This window comes from Sorghum bicolor, chromosome 8, assembly GCF_000003195.3.
Source record: "Sorghum bicolor cultivar BTx623 chromosome 8, Sorghum_bicolor_NCBIv3, whole genome shotgun sequence".
NCBI lineage: Eukaryota > Viridiplantae > Streptophyta > Magnoliopsida > Poales > Poaceae > Sorghum > Sorghum bicolor.
Window position 1 is genome coordinate 57,666,556 of NC_012877.2, and position 16,821 is coordinate 57,683,376.

At 46.7% G+C, this 16,821-nt stretch overlaps 2 protein-coding genes across 3 annotated transcripts; both read right to left on the reverse strand.

The window, feature by feature from the left end:
* Positions 3,588 to 8,228, reverse strand: LOC8074285 (BTB/POZ domain-containing protein NPY4). 2 transcript variants are annotated; one of them, XM_021445619.1, is made up of 5 exons: positions 8,087 to 8,228; positions 7,001 to 7,364; positions 5,870 to 5,939; positions 4,407 to 5,609; positions 3,588 to 4,322 (listed from the first exon to the last, which is right to left on the reverse strand). In XM_021445619.1, exons 2-5 carry the CDS (start codon positions 7,060 to 7,062, stop codon positions 3,723 to 3,725), a joined length of 1,935 nt encoding a protein of 644 aa, XP_021301294.1. In that variant the 5' UTR covers positions 7,063 to 7,364; positions 8,087 to 8,228; the 3' UTR covers positions 3,588 to 3,722. The 2 variants fall into 2 exon arrangements, with proteins under 2 accessions (XP_021301294.1, XP_021301293.1); XM_021445618.1 differs by having other exon boundaries at positions 8,083 to 8,225.
* On the reverse strand, positions 13,258 to 16,116 carry LOC110437625 (zinc finger BED domain-containing protein RICESLEEPER 2-like). The gene is made up of 4 exons (XM_021466115.1): positions 15,896 to 16,116; positions 15,783 to 15,802; positions 15,614 to 15,705; positions 13,258 to 15,548 (listed from the first exon to the last, which is right to left on the reverse strand). The coding sequence occupies exons 1-4, from the start codon at positions 15,923 to 15,925 to the stop codon at positions 13,258 to 13,260; spliced, it is 2,433 nt and encodes an 810-aa protein (XP_021321790.1). The 5' UTR covers positions 15,926 to 16,116.

Sequence of the window (16,821 nt, forward strand, 5' to 3'; positions counted from 1 at the left end):
GATGTTGTATCGAAGATCCCTGTGCTGGTTTACTTCCTGACCACGCCCATGGTTCTGCTCGCGGCGACCGCCAGCATCCCGACCGCCGTCGTCACGCCGTGAATTTTTTCGATGACCGTCGGTGGAACGGTGCGGTGAGGTCCGGCTGCGGTGAGTCTGGTCGGAGGTGGCCTCCGTATAGGAGACGGCTTGGACTCTTTTGAGCAGAGTGGCTGTCTGTCTCATTGCGGCGATCAGATGTGCTCGAACGCTGGTTCGGATGCCCTGGCAATCAGGAGTGTCAGGGAGCCGATCTAAATTGGCCATGGCCACAGCCACGTTGGCGCTTGGCATTTTGTAAACTGGCTGATCCCCGACCATGTCGAAAGCGTCGCTGAGATTATGCAGCGAGATTTGACGTTCCTCGTCCGCGCGTCGTCGGGCGCGATCGGCGTTACGTTGCTCGCGGAGCTGCCTCTGCTCGTCTGTTTCTCCATCGACGACCGGCTCATCGGCACTGACGTTGAAAACGATGTCTCCTCGCCGTGGTGGGAAGACCGGGAAACGAGAGAAGCCCGGAGGATGTGAAGGCAAATCCAGGTCGTAGTCCTCGTCGTCGGAGTTTATGACCTCGGTGGGGACGGAACCAGTGCTCGAGTTTGTGCTGGAGGCCTGGCCGTCCCGTAGCTCTCGGATCGTCACCATGTTGACGTAATGACGAGCTGGTTGACCGTTCCGTTTTGGCAGCCAACCCGCCTTGTTGAAAAGGGATTGGACGTGCCGTGAGTAGAGGGAGGCCGAGTTGTTCAGACCGCATGGGTAATCCTCCTCCGGGTTAGCCTCACGCTTGACGAATCGTCCTGAGGGAATTGAGGTTATTGTCATAGACGTTCTCAGCCGTTCGTGTGTAACGACACGAGTTGGCCGGTGGGATTTGAAAAAATCCGTTAGAGCGGCTTGATCAGGCTGCCGCGAGATCCCATCTACTAGTTGGGAAGCTTCGAGTAGCTTGGAATCAGCGCGATCAAGTGCTTGGAGAAGGTCCGAGCAGTCGACCTCCTTCCCCTTGTAGCGTGGGAGTGGTGGTCGGGCGCTCGGTGCCGTCATCCGAGTGGTCGGAGGCGACGTCATCCCAGATTGGATCTGGGTTTCTTCTGAAACCGTGGTCGTGAGACCACCGCCGCGCGTCGTCCACGTGATCTGGCCGACGGTGAACGTGAGGCCTTCAGGTACGGCCGCGGAAGCTGGAACTATGACCATCTTGTTCGTCGGAGAAGTTGTACGCACACGCCCTACCTGGCGCGCCACTGTCGACGAAAGCTGGTCGGCAGTCTACCTTGGGGTATACCCACGGTAGTAGTTTATCGGTAGACGGTGCGCAAACTGCGAACTTGATGGTGACGCAAGACACGGACAAGCTTTTTATCCAGGTTCGGCCGCCGAGTTGGCGTAATACCTACGTCCTGCGTCTGGTTGTATTGATTTGTGTTGAGAGAATAATGGTGTCCTAGGGGGGTCCCTTGCCCCTCCTTATATAGTCCGGAGGGCAAGGTTACAGATCTGGAAACTAATCCTAGTCGGTTACAATTGCCATAGATAGTTCGATATCAATTCCTATTCTAACCGACTAGAATCCTGCTTGATCTTCATGGCTTGTTCCCTTGCGCGAAACTCCAAGCTGTCGGATCAAGCTCTGAGCCTGTCTCGTAATGGGCCAAGTCTCATGGCCCAAGTCTAGACGTAAGGGTATAGGGGTTTATACCCCCACAGTCCTCGGTCTTAGTGGGCTGTTTCAATGCACTGTTTCCAAAACAAATCCGTTGACAAGGCATCAATAAAACGAATAATGAAACAACCTCCACAATGCATGAGTTTCATCTTGACGTTTCCTAGGCTGGGCAAAGCATTTAATTACTACAAAATGATTGGATCACATGCAAGATGGTGAAACGATTTAGCCCTCAGTGGGGATTTCATCCCATTTCACCGCGTGGAAAACAACGCCCGTAGAGTTTCACCATGGTGAAACTACTTCCTTCTCTCTCCTCTTCGTTTCATGCAAAAAGTGTAATTTTGTTGACATGACGCTCTAATAAATGTGCATGACATCCTGGTGAAACCTCCACTGAGACTGGCCTAAGGACGTCTCATAGCTACCTATATTCTGATGTAGGTAGACAAAAAATAGTCATTAGCGATGAGCAAATAGTTAATTTATTTTATATAATTTAAGAATCTAAGATAGGAACATATAGATCCAATAGTATATAGAAAAAATAAAAATATATAAAATAATATTTGCTTTTGTCTTTCACCTCCACATAAATTAGCTACGTAGCTAGCACCATTGCAATCTTCTGATTCTTTAGTGGTTGTCGATGGCTATACTTATAGGAGCTAAGTGTATTTCATAAATTCTTACTCCTCTGCCTCAAATTTCACTTATTGAGGAGTTAAACTTTTTTTTTAAAAAAATAAATATGAATAAAAAAGTATCAATATTTATATCTTTAAATAAATTTATTATTATAAAAGTATATTCTATGTTCAATCTAATAATAATTAGGGTATATCATAAATATTAATATATTTTTTCCTAAATTTTACTCAAGTTTACTTCACAGAAAGTAAGGTGTGCATATATTTTGGAACGCAGCGCCAGTACATGCCTTCAGGGTGCATGGTGCCTTACTGCCCTGAATAATAGATTTGACTTGCTAACTCAGATGGATTTTTAAAGAAATAGAAATAAAGTAACTGAACATTTTTTATATAGAAAAGTATAAAGCTTAGCTCTCCACAAAGAACTAATTTATCATTAATTCTCTCCTTTTTATTGAATAAAATATTTTATGATCCAGCTCTTGTGACACTGTTGAAGCTATCAAATATGCTACTCACATCGTTGGGAAAACTGTGGAGCAAGTGAAAAATTCTTTTTCTTTTTTTTTTCGTTGGTCACTCTCTCCTCTATCCATATATATATATGTCCCTCACTTCCATCGCTCAATCAAAGGTGCCAAACTTTTGTTAGCGCCACAACACTCAATCAAGGTACCCTGTCTTGTTTGTGTTGCAGTGCTATACAAACCTATCTCGTTTTCCGTATTTCTTAAACTCAAAACATGCGTACACAATAATCACATATTTAAATTAAGTCAATCTCATATTAATTTCCTATATGAGATTGCACTAACATTTATTGGATTGTGGAATTTATTTAATTTATTAAGGTTGGTTCAAACCAATTAAATTCAATAAAAACAGCTAGCTCATTATCATTAGCACGAGTACCATGTAACAGATTGAACGTCCCATAGAAACATGTTCGCTAGTATCTCTAATTATGAAAATTACACCCCCTTTTTATGATTATATATAATGAACAATATATATTAGGCCTTGTTTAGTTCTAAAAAATTTTACAAAATAAAAATAGTACCACTTTTGTTTGTATTTGACAAATATTGTCCAATCATGAACTAACGAGGCTCAAAAGATTTGTCTCGTCAATTTCGACCAAACTGTGCAATTAGTTTTTATTTTCATCTATATTTAATACTCCATGCATTTGTCTAAAGATTTGATGTGACGGAAAATCTGAAAAATTTTGCAAATTTTTTTAGAAACTAAACAAGGCCTTACACTAAAACATTTCTATACGGCAAATCCAATCCAAAGGTTGTAAGAAACCATCACAACAACAAAACAAACAAAAAAGAAATCATATACAGTCGTCACCACTATGACACAGAATGCCTCGTGATCCGTGACGGCGTTGACTTGGTCTCCTCGAGGTTGAGGGAGCCAGCGGGGCTCTCCGACGTGTCGTCCGACCCGCTGTTCTCCACGCTGCTCGCCTTGCCGGACCACAGCTTTCCCAGCACCCTCCTCGCCGGCGCCGGCGCCACCGCACCGCCCTTGGCCTTCTTCCGATCGCCGCTGCCACTCCTCCCGCCGCTCTTGTTGGCCGACAGCTGGCTCACCGACCGGAGCGAGCTGGCGTCACCGCCGGATGCCGACGTCGTAGGCGCGCCGCCCACGGCGGCGCCGCCTCCCCACTGCTCGTCCTCCGTCGCCGTCGTGGTCGCCGACCTCGAGCTTCCGCCGTACGACGCGCCGTCGTCCCTGGGCAGGACGAGCGAGCGCGCGGGGCCAGCGGCAGAGCAGGCCGCCGCCGCCGCCGACTGCCGGACCTGCTCGAAGAAGAGCACCTGCACCACCACGCGCAGGGGCAGCCGCTCGTTCTGCACGGCGTGCGCGCTCGCGTCCGCCGTCAGCTTCCTGCAGTCCATCAGCGCGCACAGCCGCTTCTTCTCGCCCTTCGACATGCCCGGGTGCTCCTGTATGCATGCGTGTGCACAGCAGAGATTCGTCAGCTTTTTGTCGACGCCATGGTCGTCAGATTCGTCAGCATTTGCACATACCTTGAGGTAAACGTCAATGGCGCGGTAGAGCGCGTCGTGCACCGGCCGAGACATGGGAGGCATCGATTCAGCGAGGGCGATGAACTTGTTCAGAGGAAGGCACGGGTCCTTGGCGATCTCAAAGAGATATCCATCGACCAGCTTTGCGACAGCCGCCAGCTTCGACGAACTGATCACGTCGTCAGCAGCTACATCCATGGTGTCATCATCTTCCTGCATCTTCGCCTGATCACTCCCATCAATTTTGTGCTGCAGCAAGAACTCCTCCAGAATCGCAGCCACCATGTCAACATTGTACATGGCGTCGTCGCCGGATTCAGCAGGCATCAGAAGGTCCGAGACCGAAGCTCTGTCCAGCTGCGCGCCGATCCTCCTGATCAGCTCGCCGCGGTAGGCCTCGCCGGACTCCAGCAGGCACGAAGCTCTGAGGAGCTTCAGAAGGAGACCACAGGACACCGACCCCTTCTCCGCCGGCAGCAGGTCGGCGACGACGTCAAGAGCTGCGCGGTGCTTGGTGCAGTCGAGCCCGTTGCTGACGGCATGGTCCAGGGACGCGAGCAGCCGGCGGCACGCGTAGGCTCGCAGCGCCTCGCCGACAACGTCGCTGCTCGTCCTCCCCTTGGCCTTGATCGCCAAGATGACCTTCCTGTACAGGCACACCTCCAGGTCACAGAGATCCTCCACCCACCAGTCTCTCGGCACCGCCTGCTGCTTCCTGACGCCGTTCCAGGTGTGCGCGTCGCCGCCGCCACCGCCGTTCTCCGACGGGAGCTTCCTCCGGTTGTAGGTGTAGGACCAGTCGACCTCCGACGGGTCCATGGACGCCCTGGTGGCGATGGCGTCGACGCAGTGGTTGACCACCTTGAGGTTCTCTGTCCATTGGTGAAGTGACTTGGTGGACTGCAGCACGATGATGGAGTCCTTCCAGGTCCGGAAGATGCTCGCCGACAGGAACACGTCGATCTTGTAGATGAGGTTCCCCTTGTCCACCGTCTCGAACATCTCCAGGTACTCCGCCGCGCACCGCGCGGCCAGCACGTTGTAGGCGTTGAGGGTGACCACCATGCCGTAGCAGAACTTGGCGCAGATCTCGAACGCCGCTGGCCCGCCGGGGATGTCGGAGATGTCCACTTCGTCGTTGCTCTCCTCGCTTGTTGACGCCACCAGTGTTTGCAGGCGGGAGCTCTTGGACAGAAGTGGGAACTGTGTGTGTTTTGAATTTTGAAACAAGAATCTCTGATCAGTCACAAGTTCAGTTTCTATCACAGCGAAACATCGGTATTTGGATCAACCATCAATGATTCTAATGAAGCATGTGTCAAGAACACCTATGTGTAAATTATTTCTTCCAACAGATTGCAAGAAAATAAATTACAGACTGAAGAATTTAATCTTAGTTTTGCTGTTCTAGGACAGAGACTGTAAACATGTTCAAATGGAACTATGGAAGATTAAGCCTGTACCTTGTGAAGATAGAACTTGACATCCCCTACAGTGATAACAATATCCGTTGCCAGCTCAGTTGTAACAAACCTGAACAACAGTTTACAAAGAGTGAATTCAACATTAGCATCACCCCTGAATTAGTACAAAAAAATGAGGAAAGTAAGAATGCGAAAGTGAAAAAAAATCATGTATGGTGAATAAACAAGGTAAAAGTGAAATGAAAAATGAGACAAGTTTTCAGCCACTAATAAATCAGTTTCGTTTAAGAAAAGAAGGGGCCATTTATTTTTGCCTGAATAAAGTACCAGTGCTACAGCAAAAAAGGTGAGGAAAGCAATTCCTGACAGTAGCCCCATCCCCCATGCACGCACGACAGTCGACAGGCCTCATGTACCTAATGAAACCGCTAAATGGACCACGGAAAATGATTTGACAACAAACTGATAGCGCAAAAAGGTTAGGGAAGTGATAGGCCTTCGGTTTCCAAATGGACCACACTGCCTATAATCTGATAGATAGATGTAACACTGGACAGCCCATGACTACGAGAAAAAGCTAAGGTAGACCACGTCAGGAGATGAGATTGGCACATGCTCGCAAGTAGGAGTATACTTGTAAAGCTGAAGAACAGATGCCATTGGCAAAGGATCAGAGATGATGCCTCATGGTCCTTGTACAGGAGATCAGTGTAGATGGAGCCTTTTCAAGTGCCATCATGAGACCCACAGCTTGACAGTACAAGTACTCACGTTCAGAAAGATACTCTCTTTTCAGTGCTAATCATAGCCGTGGAAAAACAATGCTAAAGTTCAGTGTGGAAATGTGTTTGGAGCCAGCTCACCTACTAGTAGATATACATATCTCTAGAAATTGTTAAAATTGTTCAGACAGATTTGTTAACTGACATTTGTAGTGCTCTCATCCTATGAACAAATCCATCATATAAAGACTCGTAAACAGCTTTGTTCGTGGCCAAATTTGTAGTAGAAAACAACTCGCAAACTACCAATTTCTACCACAAAAACAAGACATCGAGTGAATCAAACTAACAGTTGGACAAACTAGAAATTCAGATTAAATCATTAGTATCTCTATAGTCTGGAAAGTAGAAACTGTAAACAAGAGCAAGGAAAGGACAGCAGCTTCACCTGATACTGTTCCCCTCTGTCTGAAAGGCATCCGGCTTCGATCCAAGCTTCATGTACTTCATCTTGACACTGCCAAGAGTAACCTGAAATCGCCTTCCCCCCTTCCTCTTTTCCTTCACTTTTCTCCTCAGCCCTCACCAGGCAGCAGCACCAATTCAGAGCCAAGAACCACCAATGGCCACCAGATGCAGAGATCTGGGCGCTGGTGGCCAAGAAACGTGCGCTTCGGATCGGCGAAGTACTCAACAAATCTATCCAGGCTCCTCCGGGTCCAAGAAGCCAAGCTGCAATGCCCGGGGGGAATAGTCTCCGAGGGCTCCTGCAGTTTGGATTGGATCGAAGTCGGAGACAGAGCAAGCAGCACCTGCAAAGCAAGGCAGTAAGGGGACAGCGGGAATAATCGCCCAAGAAATGGGCGGCACCATGGGAGCAGGCGCTAGTGAGGATGGAATTTTTTTTAATGGGGTGGCTGGTGAGGCTGGAATTGGAATCCTATGAGATTGCAGTGGTGACAATGAAAACCGCACAACTGGAAAGTAAAATAACTGCAGATTAGAGCGATTGATTTGTATTCTGAACTTTTAACTTTTTGGAGGACGGTAACCAAAAACATTTCCTCTAATTTGAGGGGAAAAAATAACTCAAAGTGTGTGTGTGTCAGTGTGTGTGTGTTTTTACAAAGAGAAAATGCATGCAGGAGAAAAGAAACTTTTTTTTTTGAAGGAAGAAGGAACAGGAGAAAGAAACTTGGGGCTATATCTTCAGAAGAGATCAGGCTGACAACAGCCTTGGGATTCAGGAAATCGGGCAATGGCTGTAAAAGGCCGTCAATCAATCCAACAAAAATACACCTTTCTCTCAACGAAAAAACGAAAAATACACAAGCTGAGGATTGGCAAATGCTCGGCACCAACACCAACCTCAAAATGCTGCTCCAGACAAGTCAGGGAAGACTATAGAATGTGATGGAACAGATGAGAAAGCAAGCACTCCAAGAGAAGAACGGCTACTGTACATGCCATTACCAGGTTGATCACTTGAGTCAAATTGTAAACGAGAGGAACGAAGGTAGGGAAGCTTACCTACCAGCTCTGGTGAGGAGGGAGGAAGCAATCGAACAGACAGCTGCTGTGTGCTTCAGCACCTGTGCGTGGTTTTGCCTCCTGAACAGACTCACTGACTGACTGAGTTGCTTTGCTGCTACTCCAATGCAAAGGAGTGATGATGGAGTTTGTTTAGCTTAAAAGCTGCTTGGGTGGGGGTGGGGTGCCTAGGGGGAAGCCAATTGACTTTTCTGCCCCTCTCTCTCACACACACACCTCTCTCACACACTGACTCACATTTGCATTTTCCTGAACTTTATGCATTTTCCATAGATTTAGCTTAAAATAATAGTTGTGTTTCTTTATCTTAATGCTTTCTTTCCTACACTTTTCTCGTTCTCGGGGGTGGTGTCACAAATTCAAAATAAACTAAGGACCTGTTTAGATGCACTCAAAAACTCAAAAGTTTACAAGATTCTTTATCACATCGAATCTTTCATCACATGCATAGAGCATTAAATATAGATAAAAAAATAAGTAATTGTACAGTTTACCTAAAAATCGCGAGATGAATCTTTTAAGCCTAGTTAGTCTATGTTTGGACAATGTTTGTCAAATAAAATCGAAAGTGCTATAAGTGTCAGGCTCCAAAATATTTTTGCATCTAAAGAAGGCCTAAAGCGAGCAAATATTTGTATTTAGACTATTCTCTGAAGAAAGGTTTATACAGAGACCACTCTCTGAAGAAAGATGGAGACATAGCCAGCCGGGGGTCCAGAAGCGTTGAAAAACGGGCACAAGCGGGCAGCATCGATTTTAATTCGGGGGACAAAGCCCATGCCGCGACAGATGAATGCGAAATTCCGTGTCTGGTATGTTCATGATCTCTCGCACTCGAGCGACAGCGAAAGTTATTAGGAGGACTAGGAGCCGTCTTCGCCAATAATTCGCACCGCATGAAATGAAATGAGAAGAACAGTTCACTGATAAAGTGATGGGATGATCGGCCAGCCGTGGATGGTCAGTCAGTGAATGGCCGACCATCAAGGTTAGGCCAGTTTGGTGCGTCCATTGCTGACCATGCATGCATGCAGTTCTGTTAATTGCTAAACAGAGAGATATGGATCCGGAGTTTAATTTCTCGGTTTCTCTTGAATTGATCCGTTGTGGTGTTGCACTGTCTGTTACTGGCTCAGTACAGAATAATTTAGAGCAGAAGATATTCAGTTTCAGAAAGCAAGAGTGAAGTTGAAGAATAGAATCAGCCAGTCAGTCAAACCACCTGGTGTAGTGCTAAAGAAACCGTAGCTCTGCTGCGAGATCATGTTGGATCGTTTTTCCCTCTCGCTTTTGACTAAGCTTTGTGCTTCTTTATTTACGGTCTTAGGTGGTGGTGGCTTCAACTCTTCACCAAGACCGTTTATAAATAAACTTTTTTTTTTGCCTCTTATCCGTTCAATGTCGGCATCGTCGAGGTTTGATAATAAATTCAAACGCCTGAATCATCTTACAGGTATGCAGTTAGTTAATTATGGTGTGACAGTCGTCACCTTACTGATAAGTAGGGCAGATCCTAATGTACTTCTGAATGAACATAGGGTACTTAACCAAATGAACATTGGTTCTTTTTTTTTTCTCAAATACGCAAGAGCATTGCGTATGTTTGAATTAAGAAAGAATAAATGAACATCGGTCCTGTTTGGCACTGCCTTTTCTAATCCGGATTTTCTTATTCTGCTTACTAGTAGGAGTAATAAGCTGTTGCAATGTCTTGCAGTTTGGCCAGCCTTTTTCAATGGAGAAGCAGTAGCAGAAGCTGTGCAAAACAAAGGCCACCAGCATCTTCTGATGTTCTTCAGGATCATGAACTTGACCCCAGAAACTGCAAGAAAAATAATGCCAACGGCCCTTGATAATTAGTAAGCTGTCATCATATCCATCGTCTCCTAGCTAACGTGTCCCAATCATTGTGGTTATTAGTCATTTCCTTGAACATATTATTGAGCGTCCGATCTAATACTCAGGCTATCTCACTTGAGCTTTCTTGGTCCCCTCCCCAAAATCTAACTAACTGCTTTTCCTTTGGTCCCCCTGCAAATCAAACAATACAGTATGGTCTGGTCTCAGAAAATATATGGTGGATGCAGTAGACAGACGACAGACAGTTGAGGTGGCAGCGTGGAATTACTAAACAAACCACAAAGCACAACAAGGCTTTATTTCTTCCTTTACATGTATATATAATAAGTACGCAAAATGCAGAGACTTTCAGTCTGTCATCACAGAGCATGAAGCTTGCTTTGCTTGACGACACATGGTGCTGACTCGGCTCCCCCTACCCCACCTTGTGCTCCATCAGGAATCTCTGCATTGTTTTGTGGGCACGCTGAGTACTAGCGCATATATAGTATATGTCATTTCTCTCTGCATTTCTTTGCACCTGTTAGATTTGGATTGGAGAAACTTTTTTTTTAAAAAAATGGTTTGGATTGGAGATGAGCAACGGCTGCATGCACACAAAACAACACAACACAGGTGTATGTAGGCCGGTGTAGGTGGTCTAGGATTCTTGCGTCGGCGTCAGCGTCTTGATAGGTTCACAAGTCCCAATGCCCAATATTTTGTCAGCGTCTAATCTTTCAAAAACAAAACAAAAAAAATGTCAGCCTAGATCTGTAGATCCATCAGCATTATATTCAGCAAAGCATGTGTTTTGCAGAGCTGGCCGGGCGACTGTGGCATCGCCGATTCGCAATTCGCAGGCATATACTAGAGCTGGTGGCTGAAGCCGGCCAACGACCGACCAAATCCATGGATTCGCATCGCATCCACTGACGAAATCCAAGAAAATTCAGATCCCTGTCGAAATTGCTGTTCAGACTGACATCCATGATCGTTTCTAACGAGGATCCCATTCGTTCGTTGGAACGCAGGCAGGATCATCTGCAGCTTCCGATAAGAAACACTAGTCTCGGTGCCTGAATGATCAGGAAGGGAGATCTGAAATGGATGGAAGCAACATCTGATGGTGCAGTAGCAGCAGCAGCAGCACGGAGGACGTGTGTTTGACGTGTCTCCTCCTCCAATCCTCCATGGCTCCATGTTGGGCACAGCACAGCGGACAGCCCATCCCCCACCCACTTTTATCGACCGTGTCCTGTGTCTCCAATCCACCAATGCAACCATGCATGCATGGCTAGGCCTGGGCAAAAGCATGCAGCTCAATCAGTGGATGGGGCTTGTTGTCCTCCAAAAGAAAGACTGGTCTGACTTGTGATCTCGACAGCTTAACCATCGATGATCTGGACAGTCGTGTCAAAGTGACAGTCAGAATGCTATTCAGAGTGAGATTTGGATCCCTCTCCATGTCGCCGTGTGAGCTGGGTGTGGGGGGAGGGGACACCCTGGCAGGGCCGTCTCAACAATTTGAGGCCTCCAACAGTTTCTAGAGCCCTTGGGCAACCAAGACACTAAGAGCCTGATAATCTAATATTTTAATATAAATATAGCACTATTAAAAAGAGCTAACTTGCAACATATATTTAGTTTATATGAGAACAAATCATCTATCTTAACATCAGACTTGTTGTCATGAGAAAAAGGTTGTATAAAAGTAATGCAACACTTTCGCTGATGCTAATATAGTCATGTGGAATGACTTAAATTTAGAACAAATTACCTACGGCCTATTTGACTCGATGAATTAAATAAATAATTATAAATAATTAATGGATCAACTATTCACTACAATTGCTTGATGCTTGCTAGCCTGTAAGGATTAACTAGTCGCTCGTCAGATCAAATAAACACTAAAGCTGCTGCAAGTACAGGCCGCCTTGCGCCTATCAGGCCAAGAGTATGAAATCACTTACATTTACACGAGACAGGGACCGAGGGATTGAGGAAAAATACTGCAGGCTGGTGCTGGCCAAATAGCGGAACTACAGAATGGCCACAGCAGCAACACGCCGTCACGCGAGCGTGAGTCAAAGGGACGCACTTGTTGGGACCAAGTAGGCAATACATATTATACTATAGATTCTATACTCATGGCCCCCTCAGCGTCATTGGCCTCCGGCCGTCGCACAAACCCAATTTTTTACAATTTGACCCTTTTTTTAAGAAAATTCTCTTTTGGACCTCTGGAAAACTTAAACTCAGTTTTGCATCCAGGGGGTCGACGCCGTGCTTCATGGCGTCGAGGTTAGACGTCTCGACGCCGTGGATCATGGCGTCGAGCTCCATGGCCTGGCCCAGCGTGGCGTCTGCGTGGCGGTTTACGTGGCAAAAAAAATTCTCGTTGGAAAAAAAGCTCGACGCCGTGGATCATGGCGCCGAGCTCGACGCCACAGATCACGGCGTCGAGCTCGACGCCGCAGATCACGGCGCCGAGCTGTTCAATCCAAGTAAGCACAAGGCGAGCTGTTCAATCTGATCTGCCTACTTCCTCTCTATGTTCCCAAAAAGAATGCGCTGGGATGTCAAATTTTCCGTGCACAGTTTTGATTCAACGTCCTCTGGTTGATGAACATGGATCAAATGGTGCTGCATTTCGACCATTAAAAGAACAAACGTATGAGGAATTCAAATGCTAACAAAAGTAACAATGTATCGAATTCAGAGTCAAAACACAGGTAGTTAGGAGTAGGAAAGTACTATCGATGGCAAGAAAAACACGACGACTATATATGGCCAAACGGGCCGCCCAGCACGACACTAGCACTAGCACTATTAAGCACGGCACTATCAGGCACGGCACTACAGTGGCACGGTGACATGTCGTGCCGTGCCTGTTAGTGCCGCCGTGCTGCATCAGCAGCCCAGGCACGGCCCTATACAGGCTTAAACGTGCCAGTGCCGTGCCGGCACTATGTTGGCACATCAGTGCCGTGCCAGCACTGGCACTATACTATCAAAAAACTTGGAAATGTACAGAATCAAAAACTAATCAAGACTTCAAGTTTTAACATAAAGAATCCTCAAAAAAAATATAGAAATCAACACAAAACAAACAAGACAATTAACAAAATGGGAGCTTTAGTGCAATGGCTGCCTCATTAAAAACCCACCTAGGTAAAACTCACCCTTGTGAGAAACCCTAGGCAGGAAAAGAGTACAGCCGAGCTCCACTACAAGTTCATTCATTCATCAAGTCTAGCCATGTCCAAGTTCACAAAATATTACAGCCCCACATTACATCAATGACAATGATACTTAATCAAGATAAAGGTTCTCAAATGCTTCTTCAAGTTCCTTGTCCTCCACCTGGTGTTGCAATTTTGCTTCTGCTGCCTCCCAGTCCTTGATGCAGGTCAACATCTCCACCATCTCAGGCTTTAGCTTCCTCCGCCGCTCCTCGATGATCCTGCCAGTCATACTAAAGGTAGATTCTGAAGAGATGGTAGACACAGGAACATTAAGAATATCTTTTGCCATGATAGAAAGAATAGGATAAGTAAGCTTGTGCTGATGCCACCAGTTAAGTATGTTAAACTCATCATCTAGCTGGGTCACAGTGTCACAGTCCAAATAGGAAACCAGTTCAGAGGCATTAGAAGCTGATGAACTTGCAGCCTGCAGCAGTGCAGTTGCAGAAGTATCTCTAGACATGGTTAGAGTAGATAAAGGATGCATCATACCACTTGCAGAACCCCCACAATCATCATCATCATATATTTCATCCCAAGCAGACCTTTTCTTACCAGACAGGTTAATAGGGGCAGTCCTCCTCAGCCTAACAGCACCATATTTTTCTTCATACTTGTTATAAACATCAGTAAGACGAGCTCTAGTGGTAACCAAGTAAACACTGTAATCTGTATTAGTTAGATTCTTTAACCTCCTAAGAACTCTAGTAAAACCTTTCATTTTAGCTCTAGGATCCAATATAAATGCAAAAGAGTAAAGCAAAGGTATCTTCCTCCAATACTTGTTATATTTGTCTACCATAGGTTGAACTACAGATCCAATATGAACATCATTAGCATAATTCTTGAAGTGTATAGCAATCTTAACAAGATAATGAAGCATGAGTGGAGCAGTAGGACAGTACACACCAGATAAAGCAACAGTTGAATCATAAAATAACTCAAGAAATTGTAAAACCTTTTCAGCCATTAACCAATGCTCATCAGTCACAACTAGCTGGCCAGTTTCAGACCTAGGATAGTTAGCTATCATAAAAGTAGTGAATGTCTCTTTATGGGGAAACAAATGCTTAAGCATCAGATAAGTTGAATTCCATCTCACATCCATGTCCAACTGAAACATTCTAGGCCTAACATTTGTAGCAGTACAGAAACTACTATAACCAGCAATCCTCTGATTAGATGAGTTCATCCAAGATATAGCATGTCTAAACAATTCAATCAAAGGCTTAAGATCTGTAAGGGCTTCTTTAACAATCAGATTAATGATATGACATGCACAACGCTGATGTAGGAACATAGAGTTAACTAGATCCTCTGTCTCATCAGAGTTATCAGGATTCTCAGGAGGAACTTCAATACCAAGGTATTTAGACAGTACAGGCCTAAGCTTTTGCATTGCTTTAACATTAGATGATGCATTGTCCAAAGTAACAGAAAACACATTTTCGGTTAAACCATATTCAGCAAGAACAATTGCAACACGCTCAGCTATGTTTTGTCCACTGTGGGAACAATCAATTAGCCTAAGACCTAGTACTCTTTTTTCCATTTGCCAGTCAGAGTTAATATAGTGAGCAACAACAGAAAGATAATCTTGCTTAGCATTACCAGACCAAATATCAGATGTGATAGAAACAGAGTTAACAGTAGATGAACTCAACAAAGTAACAAGCTTAGCCTTATTATCACCAAAGTACTTCTGAATATCCCTAGTTGTAGTTTGTCTAGAAACAGGTACAAATTTAGGGTTGTGAGCATCTCTAATGTATTCTTCAAAAATATCAGATTCACCCATACAGATAGGCACATCAAGTCTAGCAAGCAATTTAACAAGTGCAGTACGAGCACGGATAGGACAGTACTCCCAATTACGCATAGAACCATCAGGGTTAAAAGAGATTTGAGACTGAGACATATGGCATTTTTCACGCCTCTTCACACATTTCTCTCTATGCCGAGCTAGGTGACCAGTGCCACCAGTAGAGAGAGCAGAGTACTCCTTGTTACAGTGAATACACTTAGCAGCATACCTGACCTTCTTACCATTGACGACTTTGAAAAGTTTCTTGTAGTCCTCCCAGACAACAGAGGTACAGGGACGTTTGCGCTTGACGCTATTGTTCTCCCCCCCCTCTGCCTCTGGGTCAGGGTTTGCAGCCTGATCATCGCCGTCGCCGACCACCACGGGAGCTTGAAAGCTACGACCGAACAGGGCCTCTGCGTCTTCGCGCAGGTCATCCTCGTCGTCATCTCCTGCCAGTCCACACATCCGCCTCTCCTCATTTGCGTCCACCTCTCCACACACTTCCTCAGAGTCGGCCATCGGTCGTCGGCGGCGCTCTGGTCCCTCAACGGCTACAAAGAAGAAGCAGATGGAGGACACAGTTAGGGTTAGGGTTAGGGTTAGGGTTGACGCTTACCTTCGCAACCGGAGCACCAGAATCGCCGGCGACAACATTGACGCACCGAACTCTGTCGCTGGTTCCTCGACGGACTCGAATCAGTGCTAGATCTACAAATCAAAAACATTAGAGCGAGAGAAGAGAATCAAATCAGAAACATTAGAGCGAGAGAAGAGAGAAAACTTACCCGGATCCGGAGCACCAGACCTACGTCGAGGTGGACGAAGGTGAGGAAGAAGTGGATGAGGGAGACAAAGAGAAGACGAGTCGGTGTTCCGACTTGCGAGATCAGGAGCATACAGAGCCGTGCCGTGTGCTAGTGCCGGCCATGGGTGGGTCAAGAGGCCACCGGAAGGGGAGAAGAAGGGAGGAAGGCAAGAGGATGGAGGCCGCCGGCGACTGGCGAGGAGCTCTGGAGCGAGGAGGCGCCGACCGTCTCCGTCAGTGTCCACTGGAGTGGAGAGCGAGGCGAACGCGAGTGGAGAGCGAAGCGGCGCGGTGTCGGACTGTCCGTGTGGGAGTGAGAGAGGCAGAGTCGGGGGAGGGGAGAATATATACTCGGTGAAACCCTAACCTAGATCCAACGGTGGAGAGGAGGTCACATTGCATCCGACGGCCAGGAGTCGTGCCTGAATCGTGCCTGGCCCAAAACCGTGCCGTGCCTGGGCCAGGCCCATGGGCCGACTTGGAGGCCCAGGCACGGCACTGAGGTCGGGCCGTGCCTGGCACTAGCACTATGAGGCCGTGCCTGGGCCGTGCTTGGGCCGTGCTTTTTAGGGCCGTGCTTGGGCTGGCCCATAGTGCTAGTGCCAAATGGCCAGGTATAACGACGACTTTGAGGAGGGAAAACAAACAAGCTGGTGAGAGAGAAACGTTAAGTAAAAAAACTTCAAAAAAAACTTGTATAGAGCACTATACGCTCACACGCACTACTACTCTGTTTTGTATCACTCATCTCATCCGCCATTGATTTCTTGGAGGATCAGATCAGATGGGTGCAGGTGCAGTCCTCGGGTTCCTGGACTTCTTGACCAGGAACAGCTTCTTGAGGAGCCTGAGCATCAGCCTCAGGCTCAACTTCCGGCGACGGACCACCCTGCTGTCACCCGTTGGATGTGGGCGGCGGGGATGCTTGCCGTTGCCGTGCTTCTCCAGGTCGACGACGATCATGTCGCCGTCGTAACCGAGCCAGCCGGCCGCCTCCTTCATCGCCAGCGCTGATCCCT

Coding starts and splice junctions, on each gene's coding strand:
- LOC110437625 (XM_021466115.1), bottom strand. CDS start 15,925: ATGGCCGGCACTAGCACACGGCACGGCTCT. Junction 15,803..15,895: donor CTAGCACACGGCACGGCTCT/GTATGCTCCTGA, acceptor ACCTCGACGTAG/GTCTGGTGCTCCGGATCCGG. Junction 15,706..15,782: donor GTCTGGTGCTCCGGATCCGG/GTAAGTTTTCTC, acceptor TTTGATTTGTAG/ATCTAGCACTGATTCGAGTC.
- LOC8074285 (XM_021445619.1), bottom strand. CDS start 7,062: ATGAAGTACATGAAGCTTGGATCGAAGCCGGATGCCTTTCAGACAGAG. Junction 5,940..7,000: donor ACAGAGGGGAACAGTATCAG/GTGAAGCTGCTG, acceptor ACTGTTGTTCAG/GTTTGTTACAACTGAGCTGG. Junction 4,323..4,406: donor CCATTGACGTTTACCTCAAG/GTATGTGCAAAT, acceptor GCATGCATACAG/GAGCACCCGGGCATGTCGAA.